At 29.5% G+C, this 19,473-nt stretch overlaps 1 protein-coding gene across 1 annotated transcript in view; it reads left to right on the top strand.

Annotated features, from left to right (window-relative positions):
- The window catches only part of LOC111620362 (palmitoyltransferase ZDHHC7-like), a 35,210-nt gene that overhangs the window by 11,410 nt on the left and 4,327 nt on the right, over window positions 1–19,473 (top strand). The window contains exons 2-7 of the mRNA XM_023362288.1: window positions 10,405–10,567; window positions 12,524–12,630; window positions 13,404–13,465; window positions 17,931–18,027; window positions 18,101–18,173; window positions 18,248–18,356. Of these exons, the coding sequence (XP_023218056.1) occupies window positions 10,405–10,567; window positions 12,524–12,630; window positions 13,404–13,465; window positions 17,931–18,027; window positions 18,101–18,173; window positions 18,248–18,356 (611 nt within the window). The remainder of the gene's footprint in view (window positions 1–10,404; window positions 10,568–12,523; window positions 12,631–13,403; window positions 13,466–17,930; window positions 18,028–18,100; window positions 18,174–18,247; window positions 18,357–19,473) is intronic.

Genomic DNA, 19,473 nt, shown 5'->3' with positions numbered 1-19,473 from the left:
ACCCCCTATAACACTGTTGATAATTCCGTTTTATATGAATTCTATGTTGTACAAGTCACTTAGATTTTACAAATATGTGTGCCGGGCTGTGAATGCTCACGTATTTGTAAAATCTAAGTGACTCATACAACATGGAATTCATATAAAACGGAATTATCAACAGTGTTATAGGGGGGTCAACTGTATTTGATTTTTATATAATGTTATTTCAAAATTTGAAATTTTACTGTGTTGAATTGTGTCAATTTAAGATGATATATGAAGGAACACTGAAAATGTTGGACAAATCTACAGATGTTCATCTAATTGATAAAGTTTTTTCATGTAGAAAAATAAAAGATATCAAAGTAAGAAATCCTACTTATTATGTTACTTGATTTAAAATCAGATTGTGAAAAGTTAAACATTCTGAAAAGTTTTAAATGATTACAATTAGAGATTTTGATAAATAAACAAGATATTTATATATAAGTAACTAAACAGATATAATTTTTATATATTATGTTTAATTAATTGCTTATACAGGAAAATGATGACTGCACATGATCTTCAATTCTGAGAATTTTTTCCTAAAAGTTAAAAATGTTCAGAAATACAGTAGATCTTTTAAAGAGGTTTTATTTAATGGCTTTCAAATTTTAATAGGATTTAACAATATATCAATAGTTTACAATTGTCTCCCAACATTCTTTTCAAAGAATAATCATCAGAGAACAAGAATACCTGGTCTGGATAGGTTGTCAGCAGTCTAAAATTCTATTATGTGAGATCATATGTAAGACCTGAAATATATCATTGAATCACCAAATATACTTTTTATAAATTAATACAGTAGACCCCTATAAAACGGGTTTATATAGTTCAGATTCCTATATGAAGGCGAAAAAATTGCGATCATATTTGTATAAACACGCTAAAAGAGACTCGTATAATTCAGTAAAATGTCATCAGCGACTCGTGTTGCAACAGGATCGGTCGAATCTGGACCTATAGTGGATATTGCACAAACCATTGAGTTTAAATGAGCAGCGGACCTACTAAAAACCATTTATTATTTAACATCCATGAAAATTATATTTATCTTAATGATGTCTCCAAAGTTCAGCAAAGTTTTCGCAGAAAAATAATTTATCAGAAAGCATGTGTGCGCCATTCAATGCACCGCTCCATGACAAAAACAAGCTTAAGCAATGGTGTCATTGAACGGTGCACACTTGGTAAGTAATCCTACAATTTTTTGTTTATAGCATAGTTTATATGGATTATTCTCAAAAAATTATACATATTTTGGAAATGTTGAGTCAAATTAGTGTAGAATCAATTAATTTTATGGAAGAAAACCTTTCAAACAGCCGTAGTCCGTAAACTGCATATGTGCCGGGCTGTGATTGGCTGATGTATTTAAGGACTCGTAGAAAATGGATTTCATAAAAACCAGAACGTATTTACTGTGTTATAGGGGGGTCGACTGTATATAGGTGATATCACCAAGAAACATCAGTACTAAACCTGATTTTATAAATGATTGAATATAGTAAGTCTATTCAATAAAACCAAAATTTATTGAAATTATTACAGAATAATTTAAATATATATTATTTTTTAATTATTATTTAATTCAAATTTTATTCTAGATACTTTCAATTTTGCATTGATAAGCTTTATTATAAAAAAAAAATTGAGAATGCTTTAACTTTTAATTGCTTATGCTGTATATTAGATGGAATTGTTTTGTAATTCTTGTCTATATATTTTTCTGGTTATAATTCTGATTCCTAAATTTATAATATACTTCAGATTGATACTAAAGTAAATGATTGCTGTAATTAATTGGACTATTTTTTGCTACTATTAATAATTAGAAATTAAGTAATTTGTGAGGACCAGAAATTTTGTGTTTTAAACTATAATTTTTTTTTAATAAACTTTATAAAGACGGAACGAGAAAACAGAAAATTAAAAGAGAAAAAGGAAAAATAAAATCAATAAAAACCTTGATTCCCACGAATTAGGTTCCGTGTTGAGATGAGTACATTTCTGTGTCACGATTGTGTCACCCGTCCCCTCATTGGACCAAGAAGATCGTCATCGCTGACGAAATCGGAGAAAAGTTCGAAAATGAGGACTTGATATAAAAGGGCCAGGCATGATGAGTAAGGGGGTGGAAGTTATTATTGGTATCTGTGTGTGCGCTCCGATCGTCTACCTCCCGCCGAGAATCCGAACCTCCTCCTCTTGGACAAGACTAGAAGACCTGAACTTAACTGAAATCTTTCTACTCACCTGGAAAGAACTGTTCACCTAAAAAGAACTGTTGGACCTTTTGTGCTGATTTTGCCTACAACCTAAGGTATTTATCCTGCCCGCGCACTATTGTACGTTCTCTCTCTCCGCGTAAAAGAAACGCGCACCCGATCGTTAATTTGGACTAAAAATTGAATAATAACTCATGTAGTTTATGTATCGTATTTTATTCGCTGATGTAAACTTAATTTAGATTATATATAAATAAACGGGTTTTTATGTTTAAAACTTCTGGAGTGCAGTTTCTTCCGTTTGTCTCTCAGTTCTCCATTCCGGGTCCAACCCTCATACCTATCCGCTTGCGCGAACTTGTGGTCTCTGTATCGACCGAAAGATACAGTGGTGTCATCCTGACGAGGTATCGAAGAGATACCGACCCTATGGTCACAAATTTGGCAATTGTTTGGTTTAGTATTAATACATTGGGCTTTGGGATGTTGGAAAATATATGTACTTCAGATGATTGATACAATGTTAGATTTTGTTATAAATGTTTTAATAAGTTTTATTTAATATTAAATAAAGCATATTTAATCCAAAGATGCAATTGCCATCAAATATAATATGTTGTGTGTATGTTTAGCAGCATGTTGCATTTGAAATAAATAATTTATTTACATACTTTTTAATTTATTAAATATTTTATATAATTTAAATCAAATCTTGATTTTTTTATTTTTACAAATACATAATATTTTTATATAGATATAGCATTTTGTTTTGCTTAAAATAACTTTGAATTACTCTTTCTGAAAGAGTACTTAGAATGTATTTTGTATTAAATGTGATTATAAGATTACATACATATTTGAAGGAATTAAGAAAGAAAAGTTTGTTTTTTATTTTGAATGGAATCATTAGTTGTAGTACTGATATTAATATCTAAATCTAATTATTTATAAGAAGAATAATTTAATAGTATAGATAAACTCATCACTGTCTATTAATAATAGCAATGATTAAATAATTTAAGATAAATTGACAAATTGTTAAGATTTGATTTTATTTGATAATAATAAAATTGAAGAATTAATGTTAATCTTTATTAAATATATACTATAACAACCTCTTTAATTAAATTACTTCCATTCAGATGTCATTTGAAGATCGGAGGACAAATGAAATGCCTTCATAAGTGTAGTAATATATCATCATCAAAATATTATGACACTGTTAAATTGTTCTGATACTTAGTCTTTTCAGATATTCATTAATAATTAAGTGTAATTTAATGAACTATTTGAACTTCATTTTGAGCCATTTCTAAAATTTCATTTATTAAAGAACTTAGTTGATGACTTTTGTAATAAATTGATATTTTTTTAAGATGAAATTTATGAATTTTTTTGATTAGTATTTCTTTGTGATACGATGTACTATTTGATGATTAATTTCTGGCAATTACCAATATCTAAAAGCTTGTTCTTTTGTTGAATTTGTTGCTTATTTTTTATATTTTGGACTATATTTTTATATAGTTGATTGAGGTTATATTATGAACTAAGAACAGTGGTAATATCATGTAGTGCTTACAAGTGCAAGGGCTGTGGAGTCGGTAAAAAACACTTGACTCCGACTCCCAATAATTTTAGTAGGCCGACTCCGACTCCTGACTCTGGCAAAATTAAAAAACCAAGTCATTTTTGGGGGGCAGAGGTGCTCATAGGGTGGTACCATACTCTGAACTCTGAAAGGAGCCTGGGGTGTTTTATGGAGGTATGAGGTGAAGCCTATACTTCCATAAAATTAATGTTATTTTTACTAACAGAAAATAAAATCTTTCTGACTTCTTTTTTAAATAAAGGATCATTCTACAAATTTCTTCTGTTCAAAACAAAATAGCAAAAAGGGCTGTCTAAGGAGTAGAGGGCTATCTGTTCTGCATGAAAAGTTCTCAGTGGCCCTGACTATGAAACACTTATTCACAGATAACCATATTTAAAGTTGAATGAGTTTAAATCCAAGTTTGTTATTGCCTCAAACAGCCATAAATACAAATGAGATTAGTAAAATAAATAATGTGTATATACTATAACTATAACCAAAATATACATAGAATAGAGTAAAATTTTTTAACCAAATTGTCCCAAAATTATCCTAAAACTGTGAATAAATCTTTGAAGCAACAGACTAATGGCAGAAAATATAGTTCTATTGAGATAGTTGTACAATAAATAAAGCTAGGACATCTAGGCACTAAAAACCATATAAATAGTTATAAAAATTATAAATTTATATGATTTTTAGTATTTAGATGTCCTAGCATTAGCAGTAAGAAAGGTAAACTTTAGAGAACTTTATAAAACTTAAATGACTTGATAGTACTTTAAACTAGTTCAGCTGAACTGATTCTGTTTATACTACAAAGTTTTTAACACGTTAAGCACTATATGTTGCAAATATGCAATATACACTGTACAGTACATTGAAATTGTGCTGTGTTACTTCGGAGCAACATGCTAGTCGAGTGAATTCAATGGAACTTGTTAAAGCATGGCCTGTGGATATGGAAATTACTCAAGACCCAGTAAATTTTTTTAATGATAGAATGCTAATAGAAATTTAAAATTTTCCCTTATAAAATATAAGAAATATGCAAAATTTGATTTTCTAACTTTTTTCTAACAAATATTCAAAAAACAATCTTTATTTTCTTTTAGTGAACAAAAACAGTAAGTATATTATTTTAATGATTATTCTATTTTAGATTTATATCAGTCAATTTATGCAACATAGATTTTATGCATTTATGTGGTAGAAGTTCTGTTGAATTTAGAACCTGATGAGCATAAAAGACGGCATAACATGATCAGAAAAAATCATTTAGGCCATTGTTGCAATTCCACAACACCTAAAAATCAAGAAAAAATATTTTTCAACAATGAAGACAAAATTATATTAAATGACCATAATTTTTGTGCTATTTTGTTCATAAAAAAGAGCATGGCCCATGATGTGATATTTTACACCTTTCTATTGTGGCACTTAATGTGTTAACTAGTTTCACAACTTAAACTTGTTTAACATTTTATAATCTAAACATGTAAAAATTCCAGTTAGATTAAGATTAGTTTATCTGACTAATTTGTCTTGCAGATTTCCATTGACAAACCTGATTTACACAAAAAAAAAAAAATGATTATTGCTGTAAGAAAGAGAAACTTTAAACCTTCAAAAGCATCTTTTCTTTGTAGTGTGCATTCTAAAGACAGTGATTTTAAATTACAACCTGGAGCATATAAAAAAAACTGTATACTGTATGTTTATCTGCATGTTTATATGATTGAAAGTTCTGTTTTCTTGTTTGTATATATTCCATTTTCATAATAAAAATTTTATATAAACTGTGTTAATTTTATTTTATTTAAGAGATCCAGAGACATTTTCAAAAGTTTCAAGGGCTGTTCAAGAAAGACTATGACTGATTTTTTTTCTTAGTATTTATTGTTGGTTAACATGCACATGGTTCTTTTCAAAGTAATCCCCACAGACTGTGTAAAGTACTATATTATTTTTCTGACTTTTCCAACGATTATCAACATGACTGTGTCCCGGAAATAGCTGTTCCCTAACAGGTACTTTACGCGGATTCGCATTAGTGTGCACCAAATTAAATAATGACAAAGTTTGTCAATAACAAAATCAAATATTTAATAAATAATTCTAATAATAACTATATACAAAATTTAGTAAAAATCAACAACAATTTATTCAATGAAAATCAATAAGAATCAACCCAACAAAACTCAAATCAATCTAATTTCTAACTTAACTCTATTCCCCTTTGGAATTTGACAAAATCAAAGACTTAATTTATGTACAATAATTCTTATGAATTAAAGGTCCTAATCGTCACGTCAATATACTAAGAACCTTTTTTCTCAACTCTTAAGACTTTCTTTAATCTTCGATCCACAAATCGAATAACTTCAAAATCGCCTTTGGAACTACTTTATCCTATCGGACATCTCTCTCTTGTTTGCTGCTATGAAGCTCACCACGCCCGTTGCTAACAGAAGCTCACCTCGCTTGTCTTCACTTGAGGTTCGGACTTTATACTGTGAGGTGACATCACAATTCTGATAGCGATCACTCCCCTCATTTACATACTTATTTGCTAACAAACTTTTTTTGTTTGTCTGGCAGCCTATTTTCCAACAATATTTGCTAACCTTTTACATTATTCTTTTTGACAATTTTCGGGATGTTTTATTCTTTTAAGGTTTAGCAAGTTTCCTAAATTGTGCTTGTGGGGTCTCCCCCCTTTTTCTCGGTGCGGACTTACTTTTCTTCGCGCTGGAGCACAAGTGTGCGCGATTTTTAACTATGGCGCTTTTCTCTCATTGGTGAGTTGGTTTCTCTTCTATTTTTAAGTTTCTAAGGTGAATGGTGAGGAAACCTTCGTCCTAACAAAACATAAGCCCCAAACAAAAATAGAATAAAAAGCAAATATAAAAGTAAATAAAATTAATGCTCGGACTTGGTTCCTTAAAACTGTACTTGTGCATACATTTTTGCCAGTCTTCAAACATATGGTGGAAGCTGTTTTTGGACAACATTTTCAGAATCACCTCTGATTGCTTTAGCACAACTGCATAGTTTAGAAATTGGTGTCCATACGACTGTGCTTTGAGTGCAGGAAACAAAAAAAGTCACATGGCACAAGATCAGTGCTGTAAGATGGATGTGGAACATGAGATATTTTTTTGGGCTAAATATTCCATTAAAATACCTGCCACATGAGGCCTCACATTATCATGGTGGATTTGCCATCCATACAGGACATGCATCTGCATGGATTGCAAATCCATCATGATAATGTGGTCTTTTCTTCAAAGCTGTTGCTGAAGAGTGTCAAGAACTGACATGTAATACTGTCTGGTAACAGCAGTGTTCAATGGTACTACATACTGGTGCACCATACCAAGGTGATCAAAGAAGGTAGATAATCACTAGTGATGGGACAATACCAAAATTTCTCCAAATTTCGATTTCAATTTTGCCAAAACTCCCAATTCTGATTCTTTTGAATAGTTTCTAAAGTTTATTTTAGTTTAGAAAAATTAACAATTTACTTTGAGTACAGTACACTCATTAATTAATAAACCTCAAGCTTAAAAATGGAAAAGAATTAATCTTTTGAAATAAACCTGAAAATTTTCCATTTATGTGTGGATGTGCATGCTTTTATTGTGTACTACAAAATTTGTAATCTTATTTCAAATATAGTTAATATTGCAACACTATCCTCAAAGAAATTACAGCTAATTCCCTTTTACTCAAAGAACAATCCCATCATATCATCCAGAGTCATCATCTTTGGAAACTGTTTTGTTGGCCAATACAATGACCAGAGAAGTTAAATGTAATGCACTTTTTTTTTCATGCTTCTTGTAATTGGCATGCCTTGTAAATGCTTTAATTCCATCATATTATTAAATGAAGTTCAGCAAATGTGATGCAACAAGTTGAACAAATATCATCATCACGAGCTAACCAAGTTTTGAATTTATTCACTTGAGCCAGGTTTACCTAAATGTACAATTGCATGAACTTTTTTTGATTAAAAGATGAATCAAACAAATGCCTAGACTGACTCATCTTGAAAATTCAATTTTTAAAACTAGAAAAATAATTAGTAAAGACACAGTGAATTTAATCTCATGAAATTAGAATTAGAATTTAAATAATTTACTCTGCATTAATACATAGAAAATAAAATGTATTCTTGTAAAATGTTTTTGCTTTAGATGGCTTGATCATATCAGATAATAGATATAAACCTTGTGTAGGTGTATTTTTTAGCACACTCCACTACAGTGGTGAAGTGCTTATGTTAGGACTTTTGTCCATCTGTCAGATGTCCACACACATGCACAATGACTTCACTTTCATTACCTAAGTGTTATATTCCATTCAATCCATTTATTTCACATGTCCACATGCATGTGCAACAACTACTTGATTTCAAGAATTTATAAAATTTATTTTAAACAAAATTAATATCTAATTCACTTTTGTGGAATGTGCTATCAGATCGTGTGAGATAAGCAGTGGTCAGGGGTTAATCTGGTACTGACCACTTAATCTGCACAGGCTGGTGAAGCCCGATCTCGGAGTCGTTCAGATAGCTAGGAGGGCAAAACGAGTGGGGAGTGCGTCAGTAAGTCAACAGGTTTCCTCGGATAGACAGGAGACAGGTTTAACAAATAACAAAATAAAGGTTTATTCTATAACTAAAATTAATTTACAGGAGTATACATAAGGAAGTTAGACTTAATGCTTAAATGTGGATAACACAAATCTATCTATAATGGTGATCTAACTAGTCACTATGCCGTGGGAGAGAATTTACAAAGGCTCTAGAGTGAGAGAGTTATATTGGCAATCAGGTATACCTTATGTTGGATAGTCCAGAATGATTGTTGTATACAACAATCATTCTGGACTATGGAAGCTGGCTGGCTGTCACAGGCTTATGTCTTGTACTGGCTTCTCCTCGGACAGGACCTGGATGGGAGACACTGTACTCAGACCTTCCAGATGATCGCACGGAGGGACGGTTGCACTGAGGGGATAATCACCCTGAACTTCCCGTGACGATCGTTTTTATACGATCGTCATTGACACTGAGCCAACAGGTCGTTCACTCGTTATGATGACTAATTAGCACATGCACGTTGACTAATTAACAAACGGACGATGATTTGTCTTTCTTCCTTCCTACCTTGTGGATGTGTAAAATTTGACATCCTCTCTATTTCCGTTATAACTAGCAATAAATTATTTTTTTCATCCTCTAATGTAAAAATATGTTTAACTCAAAAATTTATGCCCTGTAAACCCTCAGACTCACAGATCGGCTTGACCAAACTTGTTTAGAATTTAAAGTAAATTATACAGAGTAGCGCAGAGAAATAAGAGATTTTCACAGTTGATTTTTCTGGTTATTCATGGATAGTGCAAGCTTGCTTACCAATGCTGTGTTGTCAAGAGTATAGCATTTATAATCATGAACTAGTGGACATGTACACAATGTGTGTTTACCATTGAGTCATATTATAAAAATAATGATTGTATTGTGGCCACTCAACAGTTATTTTGTTACCAGTTCAACATTCATTGAAATAATCTTGTGTCATCTAGACATGCCATTATGACATGGATTAAGAGCTCTGAGGAAACTGTCTACACTAAAAAAAAGCCTCTGGATACAGCAAGAATTTTACATATACCAGAAAATATCACAAATATGAGAGCCACCATTGAACTTAGTCCACAGATCTCTGCACACAGCCTTGCAGTTTGATGTTTCTGATGCAAGAATTAACCATATTTCTTCTTGTTAATGAGCAGACATGGTTTCAACAAGATGCAGCAACAGCTCACACAGCCAGACTATCCTTTACTGCTGTAGGATAGTTGTTTCCAAGTCATGTTTCCAAGAATGGTGACATTTCTTGACCCACAAGATCACCCGATTTGTTGCTGTGTGATTTTTATTTCATTTATTTTTTTATGGGGATATTAGAAAATCAAAGTGTACATTAACCTCCTGCACAATATTGCTGATCTCAAACTCAAAAATTGAGATGGAATAGTGAGAATTCCATTGAAAATGTTGCTGTGTGTAATGATTGATATGCACTCAAGACTAGAGGAATATCTGCTCAGAGACAGAGGTCATCTTAAAGATGTAGTTTTCAAAAACATAAAATGCTTTTATTTATTACCATTAAGTTGATATATTTGTATTTTTTAAATAAACCACTTTACTGAGCTATTGAGTTTTTATAATATCCCTTTTCTCTGCCCCACCCTGTATATTAACTAAATGATAACTCAATATTGTTTCAATCTTGTCTTTTAGATTATAGAAAGTTTTACGTCTTATTAATAATGACATATTAATGATTTTAATTACTATAGTTTATATTAAAATAGAAGTGAAATAAAACATATGCTATATTACTAGATGATATTGTTTACTTTATTACTATAAGTAATGTTATTTTTATGTTGTGATTACTTTTTAATGAGTAATTTTCAAAACAATAAAATATATCTGTAACTTATAAAAATAATTTATTTTTCTTACAGTTTATGGGGTGCTTTCAATGTCCTTTGTTTCAACATTGTTGTTTTTCTTCTTGTAATGGCACACATTCGAGCAGTTTTTTCAGACCCAGGAATTGTTCCATTACCACACAATAATCTAGACTTTTCTGATATGCATATTGGAAATAGAGTTCCACTTCAAAAGGTAAACACATATGATGTAAATTAAGTAATTTAAATTACAATGTTTACTTTTTATAAATTTAAATCTGAGCAAATATAGCAATGTAATACAAATAATCCTTTGAAAAAACCTTTAACCGGCACGAAGTATGTTCAATTGTTGACGCTAACATTTTTGGATCCCTCCTGGGTCCTTCCGAAAACGTTAGCGTCAAGAATTGAACACACTTCACGCCAGTTAAAGGTTTTTTGAAGGATTATTTGTATATTGTTCCGGTATGCACCAATTCTTTGTTCACAATATAATACATCAAAAAATTGGTTTAGACTAAATTATTGGGAACATTTCAGTATCCATCAAACGACACATCAGTGTACATAATGTATTAAAATGTGTTCCAATGTTCACTGATGAGTTTATTGGTGCAGCATCTGATGCACATTGTACTCATTAGACTGTGGCTATAGTGAGTTCTGATGAAACAATATGGCAATATACTATTAACATATTTAATTAATTTAAAAATGGCAGATGGAATATTTACAATATATATAAAAAATACAGAAGATTCTGTATTTTTATATATATTGTAAATGTGCTGTCTGTCATTTTTAAATTAAGTATACAATTTTTACAAGATTTTATGACTTATCATTAGTGAACATTTTTAACTGTTTTGCATATTGTAGCAGAGTCGTAGCCTACAATAAAAGGTTTTGTCTGCTAAGGAAGACTGTTAGTTCCTGGTTTTGGAAAGGGTGGAAATGAAGACATTTTGTATCTTCTATATTTTATATTAACATATTTTACTATTTATCTATATTAATTCAAAGTTAGTTTGACAAAAATAAGTCTTCAAATGTTAATATAGCACTCTTTACTTCTGCCATCTTGTTAGGTTGCCAGATGTTTCAGTAAAAGGTTATTAAACTGTTCAAGGTGCTTTGATTGTGGCTAAAACTGATGCATACTGGAATGTACTGTACATTGGTAATATTTCTACATTTTTAAATTTGAGTATTAAAATGATTTAAAACATAAATATAGAATGAAAAATTTTTAGTAAATATTTCTTTAAAATCTGCTATGAATTTTATTTATAACTATTAATAATAGTTAAAAACATAATAATAATATTTAAAATTGTTAAGACAAAAACTTAAAATACAGTAATTTTAATTAAGTATATCAGAATTTATCAATTATTTGAGAAGAGAAAAATTGGCAATATTTTAAAATTTATATGAAAGAAAAATATGATTTTGGAATAAAAAATTTAGAACTATACATATTAAGAAAGATAATTTGAGAGTTTATTTATTACAAATTGAATAATATCTGTTATAAATTTAACAAGGCTAGTTTTTAATACCATAAACCTATGGTTATTTTGTGACACTTTTCATATATTTTTAATGTTAATTACCAGATTATTGGACCAAATATATCATTAGTTGCCATTTTAGGAATATTTAACATTTCTTTACACACAGAATCACAGAGTTTATAATTGTCACATAATTTTCATAGTTGTCACATAATTTTCATAGTAAAACAATAAGTTTTACTATGAAAATTATGTGTCACAATTTTACCCTGTCACTTTTTGAAATTGATATAAACCCACCATATTCAGAGTAAGTTGTTCTAGTGTGATGCAAAATTTCTCCAGCAGACACAAAGTAACTCCACTTTATGGTATTGACTTAAACAGTCTGTCAGAGTTTAATTAACAGGTTTAGGAAATGTCTCCTGCATTTCCTGAACTCTGTTAATTAATGGTAAATTTTCATTTTGAAATATTAATAATATAAGGAATAAAGCTACAGATTTTTCAGAAGAAAGTTAACATAAATTTAACAGTTATTTGATTATATGAAGTAAGTTTTATAATTTGTTTTTTTAATTTTCAAATTTTTTATGTTACAATTTTTTGTAAATGAATTAAATTTTTTAATAAAAAAAAATTAATTTTAGGAGGATTGGACAGTTTGTTCACGTTGTGAGACATATCGTCCTCCAAGAGCCCATCACTGTCGTGTATGCCAACGATGTATCAGAAGAATGGATCATCATTGTCCTTGGTAATATACATACTGTAATGCTGGCTTTCCACTTAGTGCAGTTTTGAGGCAATTCAGTCATGTTCGTCACTGTTTGTGCAACAGTAAAATTACCTTTAAGTAAAGGAAAATTGTAAAAAATCCAGGATGAAATATATTTTTTAAAACATATTGTAAAAAATAGTTAATAAGAACTTATACAAATAATGTGGATCATGTTTTCTGTGATTGTGAAAAGAACAACAAGACTACAAGAGTATTTTTATTTATATAAGTCTTTATTATTTGTATTTTTTACAATGTGTTTTAAGAAATACTTTCAAGTACTTTGGCAACGGAGTACTGGGACAATGCATGTTTTTGTGTAGTGATTCTGTCACAGCCAATCAGCATGCAGCACCCATAATTTTAAGTGTACATGACATCATATTTTTACCCATCATCCTTAGCATTACAACAGCATTGTGTGGAAATTACGAAAAGATGCAAAAAAAATAGCAAATGTTAGATTTAAAAAATTAAATACAAAATTAAATTGAAAAATATAAAACTTTATTTTAAGTTGAAAGTTTTGCTGCTATTTTAAAAAATTCCCATAATTCATTGCAAATCACATTCCATTTCATACAAAGTGTGTAGTCACATAGGCAGCGATTGCATCATCTCTGGATCATCAGATGCTGGTTGACGTGGTGATGCGTGATCATGTTAAGTGGAGAGCCAGCATAAACTAATTTTAAATGTGTTTTTATAAAATTATATATATATTAGTTTTATTACAAATTATTTTCTAGGATAAACAATTGTGTTGGAGAATTTAATCAGAAATATTTCATTCAATTTTTGCTCTATGTTGGTAAGTATCTCATTTATTTTTAAGTTTTAAATTAAATTAAGATATTCTTCTATTTAATATAAATTTGTAGGAATTTATGCTTACAGTATTTATTTAAACTCCTGAATATCTTCAGAAACTAATTCTATAAATGAAGTACTAAAAACCATCCACACATCAGAAGTTCACACTAGACTAATAGAGATATTAACACTTATAAGTAGCTCTGTTTTGTTTGTAAATTATAAAGATAATAAAGACAAAAATTTGTTTTTCAATCAAATGTAAAGAATTTTTAAACAGAATCTAAAAATGTTGCTTTATATGTTTAGATGCTGTAATTTATTTCAAGAATTTATTGAACTTTTTACATACACATCAGATTGAACCAACACCCATCAATGTCTGAATGGATAAAACCACTGAACACTGGTAGTTTGTCATGGATTTGTTCTTGACCAACAGGCTAGTTGCATGGAGTTTTCAAGGTTTTCTTCACATGTAACAAGTAAATAGGGTCAGTTTCTTATAGAAAGCCCTTCTCAAAGGTGCTCTCTTGACAGATCATCCATATGTTGCATTGTCTTATCCTATCAATCCTCTTATTATGAACATACATTTCTGTATAAAGTAAAATAATTGATAAATTTGGAAATTTTCTAATTAGAAGTAAAGTGTTTTCTAACATTAGTTACTTGTATCTTTTTTTTTTTATTTCTTAGAAACATTTCCAATAAGGTTATGTTCAGAAATGATGTCAAATATTTTATCAAAAAATAAAATATCTTTTGTGGAGAAACTGAAACATTCTACCATTTTCTATGATAATATAATGTTTGACATTTTCTGTAAAATTTATAGTAATCAATTCATTCATCGGTTATGAAGTTAGAAAAATTTATATATGTAGGTGTCTTTAATTTTTGTATGAATTGTTCTTTTGTACATAACATTTTGATACTTCCTCATAACATTTGTACATTTTTAGCTGACAAAACAAAAATTTTGAGTTATTGTGTGGTGGTATTTTCTTCTGGTTTTGACTTCAGTGATATCAAAACTGTTTGTGAAAATTAATTTCTGTTTTCTGTTTAATTTATGGGTTTTAAACAGTTTAAATAATTATGCATTATAATTATGGTTTCAACCTTTTAGATTCACATTTGAACAATTATGCAAATGTTGCAGCACACTTTTTATTATTAAATATTACAGGACTAGTCATCAGGTCAATCATGTAGTTCTTCCTAATTCCTTATCCATGATAGCTGGCTGGTACAAGCTATTGAAATATGATGATAATGTGTAGAAGTGCATTTTGTTGTTATTTTTTTTTACAAATTTGTCATTTTAATTTACTTAGAATGACATATTCACTGTAAAAAAATAACTTTACCTTAATAAGAGATTTTTATAACTTTTATTTCTAGCTCTATAGTGAACAAAACTCTTTCATAACATAAAACTTTACTGCTTGACTTTCAGACATTTGATTTTGTATAAAGAAATATGCTGTCCAGAAGTGAGACTTCATGCTAATGTTATTAAGTATAGCAGTGTTGTAAGTGTAATCTCCAACATCAGATATATATTCTTATCTTAAGTATATACTTTCACTCTTCATTATGGAAATGTTATCATTAAGAATATAAGTTCTAGGAATGTTCTGAATCATAAAAGCAACTAAACAGCCTTTTTTTTTTTTAAATATTGTCAATTTTTTTATATCAAATTATTTTTGAGTATAACTTGATCAGATATTTTGCTTATTTTATTTATAAATATTTTTTCCTCAAACTTGTCTTCATTTCTAAAATCATATATGCAACATAGATATGCTAAATATTTCTAAAAGCCAGAAAATAATCCACCTTGTAGATATACAGCTGATTTGCCTTAAAACAAACACCAATAAAGCAAATTCTCATATTAAAGTGAATTTTGCCATTGTCACATTGTTAATTTTCATACAATAAACCGAACAAAAATTTTTCAGAATTTGTTAAATTGAACTGTAAATACTTTTACAACCTCAAGAAATAACTATTTCCAATAATAGTTGCTTTTTACACTTTTTCAAGTGAACAATAAGAAGTGGAAGTGTAATAAATGTTCCATTTTGAGAAGAATAAATTTTCTTCTCTTAGTAAGCAAAGATGGATTCAACCTTCTATTATAGAGCAATTCAAACATCTGGTTTTAGCAGACCATTTTATTGTATTCAGAAAATAGGGATTAAAGTTTAAGGATACCTACCCTTTTAAATGGATGCAGTCCTATGCAAACACATGCTAGTTTGCATATCGGTGAGTGCATATAATGATAAAAAAATGACTTTCTAGAACCATTAACCAATGCAAAGTACATCTAATCAATAAAATCAAACGTTTTCACAGCTCCTTCTGGGATCTTCATCAGGTTTTCTTAAGCTGGATCTTCTAGTTTCATTTGAGAATACTCATATAAAATTAGAATATAAAAATTTGCATATAAAATTCAATTATAAAATTGAACTGTAAGATGAAGAATTTGAAAAATGGAATTTCTGTGCATGTGTTCCCGTAATCATTTTTAAAAAAGATCAAAAATTAAATATCACTGTTCAGTAAAGCCTGCCATGCCATTGATGGAGGCATCTCTTTTCTAAAATTAATGCACATGGACCTGGAGTAGACCTTAAAAAATGTAGAAGGGTGTCATATCTCTCCACCACTTCAGTTTTGGTTTTCGTTAGTTTAATCTTATTTTAACTCTAAAATACTGTATTTTTTTAAAATATTTAATATTTTCTTAAGTACAATAAGAAAAATTCATTAATTAATAATGAAACGATTTTATTATTTCTTCTCATAATACAAATTCATTACATCAATGATAATCACCAAATTGAAAAGGGAAGGTCGCCTGTAAAACTGATTTTTGCATTAATGTGTTTATTGTTTTTTGAATATTTTGTGTGCGAAAATTACTTGGATATTATTTTTATAAAAATATCGTGGAAATAAGGTAGGTTGATACAGAAACTATTTATTGCACATGTACCATATATGAGCTTAAATAAAATAAACAAATTTTATCAATGATGAGATCAACCAATTAATTGTATCATGTACAATATTTTATACCAATAAGAAAAATACTGTAGGTCTACAGTACAATAAATTTTGTTTTCCCACAGTTAAACTTTGCCGCTAATTGCCATTGTGTTAAACCATTTTCACTTTCTTTGATAACTAACACGATCTTCCAACAACAACACTTTGTATTTTTTCGTTTGCCGACATTTTCGAACAAACTGAAATGAATTTCCTTTGTAGCTAAACTAATTCGTTAAAACCTGCATCTAATTTCAAGATCGGGAGAAATGCCCGAGGTGGGTTCAAACAAGAGTTTAGACTAATTCATTATATTAGGAGAGGGAAACATTGTTGAGATGGGTTCGAACAATAGTTTAAACCAGATATATTCACAGAAGTGGTCTCTTATTACAGTTGTTGTATGTTGTTTCCAACCAAAAATCAATACCTGTGGTTGTGTTATACAGGTGGTTGTTTAATACATGTAACTTATATGAAGACTATGTATAAACTATTGCCTGCCAGAAGTTTTTGTTTGTTTTGACAGGTGCCTGTCGAATGCAGGTTTTACTGTATTGTCTTTTCAAATCCTCATTTTGTTTGATTTGAAAATCATTTAGAACATTAATTTGTTTTTGTAAATACATTTAACTTTATTTAATAAATTAATTCAAAATATTATAATTTAGACATTTTGATTGCCTGTTAAGCCTTAACTCCTTAAATTACTTGATCTTGATCCTGAAAATTGTTAATGAGAGTTTTTGATAAAGCAAACTAACTACTATTTTTCTAAGGATTTGTATTAACATAAGTTGACTGTATCTGATTATTAAAACTTTGTATATTGTTGTTGTATATTTTATATCTTTTATATATTTTATTGTCATTATTATATATTAATACAGTAATACCCCAAACTTACGCGATAGGTGGGACCGAGCAATAACCGCGTAAGTCAGGGTATAATTTCGCAATTTGTGTAAAATCCAAGTTGGATGTATGCAAACTAAGAAATGTTCTCATAAATCTTATCTCGTCCTTTGATTCATTCACGGTTACAAGAAATCACCACATAGAGTCTCTCAAGTCTCCATAGATATAACAAATACAGAAATAAATAACACAAAATAAATTGTAGCTATGCATCGATTCTGCGCGACACGTCCAAACATAAGCTGAACAATAGTGTGGGAGGAGTGAGTAATCAAGGGTTGCGTGGCGCTCAAACAAAAGATGAATCAACGAGATTTGAAAATTGTGTAACTCCAGGTTTACGTAAGTCGGGGTAGCGTAAGTCGAGGTATTACTGTATAATGAAAAATTAGTTATTTTGCTATATTTGGTATAAAATACTTGTATTAAAAATTAATCATAAATTTTTATATTTACTTTTTGATAAATAATAGGTGTGGCCAGCATATATGCAATTGTAATTGTTGTGATATCATGGATAAAAGAGTGCAAAGACTGTAATTTAGATATAATCTTTAAACAACATAGAGTGTAAGTAGGAAAATCTAATTTTCATATATTTTAATTTTAATTTAATTTTTAACTTAAATAAATTAAATTTTAGGATCCATTCTGTTATTCTTCTTATTGAAAGCTTCCTATTTGGAATATTTGTTATAGCCATTATGTGTGATCAAGTAAGTTTTTTAGAATGTATAATTAACTGATTAACTTCAAAAAATCAAATAATTTCTTTTATTTCTTAATTAAGTTACAAGCTATCTTGACTGATGAGACAGCTGTTGAACAAATTCAAAAGAAAGGACCTCATCGTCCACGAAAACCAAAACTTGCACTTTTGAGCGAAGTATGTGGAAGAGGTTAGTAGAATTTTTTTCATTCACAAATATATTATTATAGTAAAATATTTAAGAATCAATAGATAAGATATAAAATCAAAAATAGTATCTTTTATGTAAATATGATTTGCAACTTTATTCAAGATTAGATATTTTTCTATTTGAGATCTGTTAGGCAGCAGCTGAAAAATTTAGCCTTTCATTTATTGAAAGTAATTTTGTTTTTGTTTTTACAAACAAAATAATTTGATTAATTTTGTTTTCATTACGTTGAAAATGATGATTAATTTCTATAGAAATAAAATAAAGTTCTAGTTTGGCTGTCTAAATGCTGAAAAAATTAATTTTAATCGTATATCTTATTATGTAAGAGAGATAAGATTTCCTTGCATGCTATGAGGTACTTTGTTAAATAACAACTCAAATAAGAATGTATTATGGCTTTATTGATTCTTAGTATGACCTATCTGAAGGAGATTACCAAACATTACTTATTCTATAGCAGACCCTAATTCCATAATGATAGAATGGAACTGAGCAAAAATGTTCCAAAAGATGCAGGATAAGGACGGATTAAATATGCAGAAGCATGGCACATTCATAAGGCTACAGAGAGAGGGGCAGGCAGTAAATTATAGAGAAAACATCATGGTTTCACCGAGGGGCGCCACTAGCAGTTTGAACGCCTGTGTGCAATACCGATTATGCCACCCCCTGTTTAACTACGATTACCTACGCTGAGCTTGCCAGAAAGGCTCTTTAGTGTTGTCTCAAGGGTTTGAAAAAAGAAAAAAATACTTTACAGAGAAAATCTATTTATTATTACTAAGTTATTTTTGTTTACTTAAGTGTAAAACCATATAAATATTTATCTATAGAAATTGAACTTCTCTTGCCTTTATGTTTGCGAAATCTGCTATCAATTTTCATGTATCCAAGCAGTCTAAGATTTCATGTTCAATTGAAAATATAGCTAAATTACTTAATCTTTGCTGGTGCGTTGTTGATCTTAAATAGTTTTTTTATAATTTTAACTTTGAAAAGGACCCTTCACCAAATGCAACTGAAACCGGCAATGTAAGTAATATTCTTAGTGCTATTGCTGTGTTCGGAAATGTTGAAATTAAGTCATTAGTAA

This window comes from Centruroides sculpturatus, unplaced genomic scaffold (assembly GCF_000671375.1).
Source record: "Centruroides sculpturatus isolate CEXI.00-Female unplaced genomic scaffold, Cexi_2.0 scaffold32, whole genome shotgun sequence".
Lineage (NCBI taxonomy): Eukaryota > Metazoa > Arthropoda > Arachnida > Scorpiones > Buthidae > Centruroides > Centruroides sculpturatus.
Note: the sequence above shows the minus strand (reverse complement) of the source record. Positions and strands in the feature narration are given on the sequence as shown.